Source organism: Denticeps clupeoides, chromosome 11 (assembly GCF_900700375.1).
Source record: "Denticeps clupeoides chromosome 11, fDenClu1.1, whole genome shotgun sequence".
Classification (NCBI taxonomy): domain Eukaryota; kingdom Metazoa; phylum Chordata; class Actinopteri; order Clupeiformes; family Denticipitidae; genus Denticeps; species Denticeps clupeoides.
The window spans coordinates 8,481,999-8,491,467 of NC_041717.1; the positions used below are offsets into that span (position 1 = coordinate 8,481,999).

At 43.2% G+C, this 9,469-nt stretch overlaps 1 protein-coding gene across 1 annotated transcript; it reads right to left on the reverse strand.

Moving 5' to 3' along the window:
* Nucleotides 1-37: 37 nt before the first annotated feature.
* Nucleotides 38-9,112, reverse strand: chfr (checkpoint with forkhead and ring finger domains, E3 ubiquitin protein ligase). The gene is made up of 18 exons (XM_028996033.1): nucleotides 8,819-9,112; nucleotides 8,235-8,353; nucleotides 7,269-7,368; nucleotides 7,001-7,110; nucleotides 6,822-6,875; nucleotides 6,305-6,448; nucleotides 6,020-6,154; nucleotides 5,713-5,887; nucleotides 5,307-5,461; nucleotides 4,958-5,120; nucleotides 4,522-4,667; nucleotides 3,981-4,103; nucleotides 3,811-3,894; nucleotides 3,618-3,688; nucleotides 3,433-3,520; nucleotides 2,815-2,922; nucleotides 2,525-2,597; nucleotides 38-2,306 (listed from the first exon to the last, which is right to left on the reverse strand). Exons 2-18 carry the CDS (start codon nucleotides 8,344-8,346, stop codon nucleotides 2,264-2,266), a joined length of 1,884 nt encoding a protein of 627 aa, XP_028851866.1. The 5' UTR covers nucleotides 8,347-8,353; nucleotides 8,819-9,112; the 3' UTR covers nucleotides 38-2,263.
* Nucleotides 9,113-9,469: the final 357 nt, after the last annotated feature.

Below are 9,469 nucleotides of genomic sequence, written 5' to 3' on the forward strand. Positions count from 1 at the left end.
CTCATTTCTTATGCACTTTATGAAAACTGCAAACAACTCAATGCAAATGTTTATTAGTGCAGTAAATACAACAGATTTTTTTGTTAGATTCTACATAATAAATTTCTTTAGCATTGCTAAAACATAGGAGGCACTAAAAGCTCTCAAAAAGGCATTTAAACATAACAGTGCTCTACTATATGGCCCATCAGTCGTCACCTACTCTAAACCTGCCGAACAGAAAGCACAGACAGCGATTGTTCTCCTTTCGAACTGGTAGTGAGCTTTGATGAGGTAGAATTAACCTGCCCCCGTGTGCTGTGCGCGGTGCTTTTCAGACGTTCTCACGAAGTGAGTAAATATTTGCCCTGGAGTACAAACGTTTCCCTTTGAGAAAATGCAAAGCAGACTGAGGAAAGGAGGAGGCGGTGGCGAGGTGTGTGGGGGGGGGAACAGTTCCTGACCGGCGGCTCGCACTGTTGTAGGCTTAGGGTGCAGAGGTCCTCCCACTGGATGTAATTAAAATGCAGCGGCTCGGGGCGGATTGGCCGAGGTTGTGTGAGGACCTGAGCTGCTGAGGAATGCCACAGTGCCAGTCAACAACCAGGAAACTGCAACCTGCCGGCAGTAATCAAGACGAACGGCCAGGTTCAGGGCCCAAGTCCACAACAGGGCCCACCCATCAGCCATGCAAGCGGACAACGTGTCCAAATGAACCCACTTTAGGTATTGCTTTAGGAATTATGTCCCGGGAATTAAGCATTAACTGTTTAAACATTAAAACACCTGAAAAATGTGGTACTAACTACATAATCATAGGAAAAGTAATATTACACACTAAACATAATGTATGAAAAAGCATACAGAAGCATCTAACAAGTTTTGAAAATATAAAACCAGAAATGTCCAAAAAATTAACTCAGCAAAACTCAACATGATAAACTAAACCTGGTTCATAGAACTTGACACCAGGCCTTCATCATATCAGACTGACCCAATCACAGGGCCAAGCTGTTCAATCCCTATAGCATTTCAATAGAGATGGGAGAGGGCAGAAGAAAGGGGGGTATACATCATTACAAGGATCAAGGTCCTTAAAAAGTGTAGACATGTCACAGGCATTGGCACCTTTATTTATTTATTTATTTTAAATACTGCTAATGGACTTGATTTACTCAATAATGATCACATGATCAGGTTCATGTGTAAATTCCAACAATGTATCGCTGATAAGAGGAATTTAATCCTCCTGGTGTGGAAGACCATTGAAAGATTTATCGTGGAGTGCCAGACCCGGCCGATTATCACTAGGTCTGACAAAGCGTCTATAAATGCACTGCTTTAATCAGCTTAGCGTTGATTATCCCGAGCAAAGCGCACAGCCGAGCCCCCCGGCCTCAGATAAAATGGCACAGTTTCAACACATTAGTCTGCAGTCTGATTCCTCTCACTGAGAGATGTAATCCTATACAACTATCACATGGTCTCACACTGCAGCCTATTCTACACTGGTTTTCCATGGCTTTTTTTTTTTTTTTTTTTTTTTTAAATACCTGCACATGTTCAAGTAGCACAAAAAAAAACTAGCCTTTTTACCTCTAAATACACAATTTAAATAGTCTCCCTAGCTTGAGTAGACTATATGGAAGCAGCAACTGTTTGATTAAAATGGTGCCATAATACTTTTAGTGCATTGCTGCAGTCCACCACCATCATCAATTGTGTAAAATGCTCAGGACACAACCAGCGATAACGGTCATGTGCTGGATGGCTTGGTCTGCTGAGCGACCAGAGGGATTCCCCCGCCCATGCCATTCCACCATGATAATGACATGCAAGGAGACGCAGACTAATACACTTCACACTAGGAGGGTACAACCGCAGTCCAGTATACAGCTACAAGCTACATAGGCACGCCGGTTAGGCCACGTCACCACAATGGAGAGGAAGTCTGCTTTGATTAGTGACTCCTCTAATAGAAAAATCTTTAGCACAAATACGATGGGGGAAGTAATGGAATAAAACTCCACAGGATTTCTGGTTGTCACTTTTTTTCCAAGTGCCATTTGATTTCAATTCTTCAAAAACTAAAATCAGGGTAAAAGTGACAGATGTATTTACAAGCGGAATGTGGCAAAGTGCTGCAGTATCTGAGAAGTTTTCATAAAACACTATTGCCAGGGTTGAAGGTTTTGTGATACGAGGTACACAGGATAAATTACTTTTCAAAACAGTACAGGGTGCAGAGGAACATCTCTTCTTCAAATGCCGCTGCAGATGACTGTTAGTTCTTAAAACGGGTCTGCTCACAAATGTGATTGAACTTCCTGAAACACAAAGAGAAGAACATGTTAAATGGGAAGCCAAATAAATTAAAATTCATGCAAAAGCATACGATATAAAAAGTTAGTTAAATATTCTAACAGTCCATGTCTAAAATACAAGAGAAGAGCAGATAATATCTGTCGCCCTCTGCTGGTCAAATGCATTGCCTGAAATCTTAAGGTCTATCAACATAAAATGACATTGGGCTATGCAGACTTACATGGCATGATGTGCTTTGACTTGTGTTCGGCAGTTGCGACCCCAGTAGCAGTCTGGCCGGGATGTCACAGAAGCTATTTCGTGGAGAAAAATTTCAGAGAATGAAAAAACAAGACTATTGTAGAACAGTTCTCTTATCATTTAAAAAAAAAAAAAAAAATAAAAAAAAAAAAAAAAGGGTGTTGTGCTGTGAATCATTCACATGCAAAAAAGGAGGAACCTAGGTCCAAGACAACCCCCATTAAGAGGATACAATGATTCACAGAGTCACATGACCAGAAAGCAGCTCACCTGGAAGCTCTGAAGTGGGAATGTTCTCTCTGTACTTGTAAGCCAGTTCCTTAAAAACCCGTAGGCCACAACAGTAGCACAGAACTGCACTGGCGTTGATGCGATAATCTGCGCACAAATAAAATAAATATATATTAACGTTGTTTATCCAGAACATGGCTCGACAACAGTGATAGGCTGAAGGCCATATTTGCTGGACCAGCAAGCACGTCAACACTACAAATGTTTGTGGGATATAAAAAGAACATTAACTTTCATACGATTTCAGGATTTGGCTACATCAGTGTGATTGAAAATTACCATGTAATATTAGAGCTAATTTCAGAAACAAAGAAAAGATGTCTGATTATGTTTAACAGTTTAAAAAGCATATAGGTAATTTGTGTCATGTTTCACAGTAGCACTATGATAAAAGAAAAGAATCCCTATCAGCTCTCGGTATTTTACTCAAGAAAAGATGGTCTGAAATTGAACAGAGGTGATTTGGCGGTGTGGAACCGGCCTCATTACCACCACCCCCCCACCCCCCCGAGGTTGGAGTTAGAAAGTTATTGTTGAGCTCTGCTTTAGGCAGGATCATATAGCAGCACGAGGGTGTGGGTGGTGGAGATCACGCACCAGACAGATGGTAAACGCCCTGCTGGACTGCCTGAAGGCCTTCCAGCAGCATCTCCCTCCACGATCTTCCCCTTGAGGACAGATAATTCTGTCGACAGAGAACACAATTAAGTGAGCAGGGAAAAAAAAAAACAAGACTCTTGATTCGTGAAAGTGCACGGTGGACCAAGAGCATTGGCTTTTACCTGCAGAACTTCCGACTCGTAATTGTTGCTGTTCAAAACGGCATCAAGGCATTTGTCAGAGAGGTTGAGTTCTGTGGGTGAATTGGGGTGTGTACATGATTAACTCTGCAATACTCAGATGTTAAAATAAAACGTCGTACTGACCGCCTGGACCATACAGGATTAAATTCTTCAGGTCTACAGAGACGCTTACCGCTGAAGCGTGCTAAGCAGCCCTGGCAGCCCAGCCGCTGGCACCCCCAGTATAAGTGGCAGAAGGGCCGCTGGCACACCATGCCTACAGGACACAGGAAACAGTCAGCAAAATTAAACCCAAGAGCAATCGGTCACAGTTTCGCTGAGGCCGAGGAAATGACCACTCACACTGCTGAGAGGAGAGCTGCTGGCCAGTGAGCTCCGAGCGCCGGTCTGGCATTGGCTGTAGACAGCAGGTGCAGATAATATGGCTGCCATGAGGGGGGCACTGGAACTCCCGGAGTGTTGGAACTGAAGGGATATGGAAGACCACCAAAATTCTCATCTCTATTTAAAAGCAGGACCTTATAAAAAATAAATAAATAAATACCGCGTCCATTTTTTGCAAGTTAGCATTATTTTTTATGGACTAAATAACCTAGGCAAATGTAGAAAGTGTATTTCTGATTAAAGCCAAATACCGCGAACACTAATGTGATTAATCTTTTATACTATACTATTAGGGGCGGGATCATGCTAAACAAAATAGCCAGTAAGTAATCGAGCTAGGATTTAATGGCAGACATATTACTCCATGATTGAGTACTACGCAGTCTCACACATTTTCATGCAATTTTAAATAATTTCACATTTTTCCCCCCAAACATTAACAAACTAACATTGCTACATGGTTAAAATTCATCTTGCCAGCACAAGGTTTTAGAGGTACCTGAAGTCGCATCAGATGAGGAGGTAGATGGTCCCTCCCCTAGAGGTTTTGCCACGCCCTCATCAGGATGTGGATTTGAGATCCATAGGGCTTGGCTCATGTCCTTTCTGTAGCCTGGACACTGTCTGCATGTTAAATATGACTGGCTGTGGATGCAAACAGACTATAAGTGGCAGGGAACATGACATCACAAAATTTCAATCCATACTTTATGGATGTGTGGAAGGAAGGTCACTAGGTAGTTTAATGAGACATTTTCCACAAAACACATCTAAGAATTACGGCTGGGGACAATTTCTGGTAAATAAGCATGAAACAAAGCTCCTGGCGGGATATTTGACCAATCATCTTGTAAAAAAAATGGTTAAAGTTGCAGTGGTCTTTTAGCCCATTCGGATTCATTAGCACATTGAACAAGGACCGCAACTTGACATACCTGATATCAGAAGTGTCACTATCATTGTCGGACAGGTCGAAGAGGTAGTCCGAGCTGCCCTCCTCATCAGAAAACGAACGCTCAATTTTGGGCTGGAGCATATCCTGAGTGATCTTATTCCTCGAGTCCATACTCTTCAGGTCCTCCTCGCTGCGACACTTCTCTGTGGGGACACACACACACACACACACACCTCTTTATTCTATTCATTCAATCCATGAAATTCAGGGAATTTTCACAATGACAATAACTGAGCCACACTCGCATCTCACATGAACTGGGATGAAAATGTTGTGCATAAATCTTACTAGCTACATGTAACTTTAATTCTCAGGTAGGACAACACTACCTGGGTGCTGCTGCAGATACGCCTCCACCAAGTTGTTGAGGATGTGATTTTTGCGGATTCTCTCCACTGGGCATCGGCAGGTGGGGCAGAGGGATGAACGCTCCATCCATCCAGAGTAACAGGCAGCGCAGAACGTATGCATGCAGGGCTGTAGGCTACAAGCACAAGTTTAGAGACCGTTAGTGGTTTACAATAATGCTGCCGTAATTGTATTTATTTTTTCCGTACTTTTGACTAATTTCAACCGATAAAATGACAACTGGAATTTTGCTTCAAAGATATACCAATATTTTTCAATTGCTTGGTTTGTGTGTGTAATATGTTTGTCTGTCTAGCAGCAACAAATACAGTAACTCGCTTATATTCCCCACATTGTATTAAACGTAGGATTGTTAGAGAACTATACCTCACACAGTCATACAGCAAGTCCTGACATATGATGCAAGTCAGAGATTCCTCCATCTTGTCTGTTTTGATGTTCTCTCCCTTGTCTTTTCTCACCAGCTCGATAACCCCCAGCTGCTTCGGCACAGATGCACCATCGCTGCTCTTGGAATGAGAGCAATCAAACTCATCACTCGCTTTCAGGGGAAAACAGAAAGGAAAAGAAACAAGGTAAGCACATAAAAGCCCAGCACTCCATGCTCCATCTATTTAATGTCACTTTCTAATGTACCATTAAAAAAAATTATCCCGAGAAGCTGCAGCCTCACCAGGGACAATCTTTCTCCTCTTTCTGTCTGGAGGTTCCAGTTCCTCCCCCTCCTTTAGAGCCACTTTGCTGCCTTCTTCACTCTGAAGCATCTCCCTCAAGCTGAGAGGCCTAATGACCGGCTCCACCGCGCTCCCTGAAAGGGTATTTTGGGAGATGGAAGATGATGACTCTTCATTTCCGTGGCACAGATTATAAACACACCACAGCTGCCTTCCTTTAAATGCGAAATTTCAGCTGCAGACCAGGCGGGCAGAGCTGGCCTGCAGGAGGAGCGAGGCAGTACCTGGTGCAGATGTGAGAAAGGAGGTGCTGTAACAGTGGGAAGAGGAGGTGGAGGGTTGGGGCTCCTCCAGAACAGGCTCCTGGGGTGCGAACTGTTTTCCTTTATTCCTCACCTTGCTGTCCAGTTTGGGATGTACAGTACATGCTGTACAAGAAAAGATTTTCCTCTTAATCAAGTGTGAAACCAATTAATTAAAATCACAAATCAGTCCACTCACAATGATTATACATACAGAGAGACTAACATTATACACTTCCACAAAATATTACTGATCATGAAAAAAGTGAGGAGGGGTGGGGAAAAAAAAAAAATAATAATAATAATAATTTTTAGCAGTACAATTGTCAGCCTTAATACATTTATGTGGTGCTATTCGGAACAATCTGGGTTTTAAAAAAAATCTATACATTACATACCTTGAATCATGCAATATCAGAGACAATATATTCATTTATCATATTGCATAGAACACACTTTTTATTGTTCCTTAGAGGTTTATGCAGAAATTTTGATGTACCTTTCTGTGAAATGGCATGAAGGGGCTTCATGGATTGAAAAACATATGCAATGTCTGTAAGAAAGCAAGATAGGTTCTTCACACAATTCTCTAAATAACAGTCAGATCTCCACCAAACCAATGTTAAAAGAGGTAAAAAAGAAGCACGGACCATCAGTGCTTCCAACTAAGATACTCACTTTGCTCTGGCTCATTTTTTCTGTATACAAAGTAGATGACGTCTCCATTTTGCAGAAAATGTTTCTGCTTCTTCACCAGTTTGGACATGTTGATTACTGTGCCATTTGTGCTGTGAATGAAGGAAACCACACATTTTCATTAGGTGACTTGTCAATGTCGGTCAAATGAATCCAAACCACAATTAAGTAATAAACTTGTCATTCAAGTGTAGACCTATATGATAACTTACAATTTTTATTATTTTTTTAAAAGACAAATAAATCTTGCCTCATATCCTCAAGCCACACTTCCCCTGAGAGCTCATCCTGCACAATTCTGCAGTGATCCCCTGAGACCAGTTTGTTGCAAGGAAAAGAAAGATCACAGCCTACACATAAAAAAGAAATGTGTCTGAACAAATTATGGTGCCGTACTCAGTCAAAGGGCAGTTCAGTGCACAGAAAATACGATCCAAATAGAAAAGGCAAGAATGATCGAGCATCATGACTAACATCAGATAAACAGACAGGACCAATGTCAACAATAATATAGTTATTCACACATCCCACTGAGTAACCATATGGTATGTCGCCCTTGCAAGACAAAATACTGACTGATAAGCTGATCCCGTTGCTCTTGACATCTCATAATAAAAAGGTTGTAGAATAAAAGGATATAAAACTATATTAATAGATAATCAATTGTACTAAAAATAAACCAATGCACTAAACTTGGACCAAGAAAAAAAAAAAAAAAACTAAAATGGAAGCAGTGTCCCACGCAAAATGCAGACAGACAGACAAATAAAATGCCGTTCCTCAGAAAGCAGCCAGACAAGAATCTCAACATAATGGGCCAGACGCAGACAGAGCCAGGGACATATAACCTTTCCCAAAGTAGATCCCATACAAAAAAACTGCTTAATATTCTGCACGCATGTTCTCAATAGACGCCTTTGTCATGAGGAGTGTTTTGGGGGGCGGGGGGGGTCCAAGTTCATAGAACTAAAGCCGCCACTGGAGAGTGAGGTGCACTGGTTGTGTGAGGGCAGGCACTATAATTAAAATAAACTGTCTGGGTCTGGCAGCAGAACATTGTACATATAAAAGAGTCATCTGCACACAAGAAAAGGAAAAAAAAAAAAACCCACAGAAATTCACTTTCACACCAAATATCTAGAGTGAAATTAAAAGTGAAAGCAGGGTTGTCGCAGTTTAACGTGGGTTTTATTCCATTTTTGTACGGCCCACTCACCTTTCCTCCTGCCGACAGTGCACTCCCTGTTGACCAGCAGGACCTCTGCTCCGGAACCCGAGTCCACCTTCACCAGCTTGCCCCAGGGCTCAGCTCCGGCCGGCCTCTCCATTCCTGAACTTCAGCAGGAACGGTTCATGACATACACATTTACAACTTTTTTTTTTTTAATACGTTGGGACAAACAGGGCTGACGTTGCATCTAATATTTAACAATGTAAATTTCCAATGGCTGCTTCTGGTGGCTATTTGTAGAATAATATTGACTGGCCATCTATTGACAACAAAGTAGGTTGAGTACTGGCAGGAATGTGATTTTTTTTATTTTGTGAATGGCCGTTTAACTCAAGATGCAGAGATGGGAGCCTTTAAAAAGAAATAAAAGGCAGCAGCCCCATCCCCCCATCTGCATACAGCCAGGCTGGAGCACATTACCAGCCTGTTAGCTCGCAGGCTAAGTCAGGAAGTGCTCAGCTAGCGCGTAACTCGCGGCGGCCGCCGCTGGTTCCCGGCAGAAAATACCGACGGCCGCGGGGAGGTCGTGTCGCGGCGAGACCGGGCGGCTCTCACGGCTCGTCTCTTACCGGCGTCAGCAGCGTTCTGGAGCCGTGGAAGTGGGAAGAGCCGCGGCCGCGCCAGCTACCTAGCCAGCTAGCCCGAAGTTGCCTCAAGTGCTGCGGCTGCTAAAACGTCTTCTCCAGCGCGGCGACGGACGGAGGGAATCAGACCGAATCTCCCGTCGAGGTCGTCGGCGGAGCCGTTTTCCTTTTTTGCGGCCTGGCGTGCTGACTGGAAACGCTCATGTCTGACTAGCCGCGCTGTTGCAGAGGCATTTACAGACATCAGCTGGTTCGGGGGGCGGGGACTTCTCACGAGGGCGGGGCCTCGTCGCGGGGGGCGGGGCCCAGTGCAGACGGCGTGTACGTTTTAATGGGCTCTTTGAAGATCGCTGCTCTGAACCACAAAGGTGACCTCTGAAGGTGTCTGGTGGATTCTGCTAGCAGAATTAAGAGGCGGGGATTCTGTGGATCAAACTTGTGGGGTTGAGACCAGGGTTAGTTAAAGGCCAGTTGAACAAGTTGAGCTCTTTGTCACTTTTCTGAAGTGACGAGAAGATAACCTCAACAACAACATTTATTTCTTATATATTTCACATACAGTATGTCATCCCCCACACTTGATCCTTCTGTGTTCAAGGAAAAACTCCACCCAAAAAAACATCTAGGAGGGAGAAA

Excerpts from the sequence above, each read along its gene's own strand:
- chfr (XM_028996033.1), bottom strand. The coding sequence starts at position 8,346 with ATGGAGAGGCCGGCCGGAGCTGAGCCCTGGGGCAAGCTGGTGAAGGTG. Across the intron at positions 5,121-5,306 it reads GTATCTGCAGCAGCACCCAG|AGAAGTGTCGCAGCGAGGAG; the intron begins GTAGTGTTGTCC and ends GTGTCCCCACAG. Across the intron at positions 4,104-4,521 it reads CTCATCTGATGCGACTTCAG|TTCCAACACTCCGGGAGTTC; the intron begins GTACCTCTAAAA and ends ATATCCCTTCAG.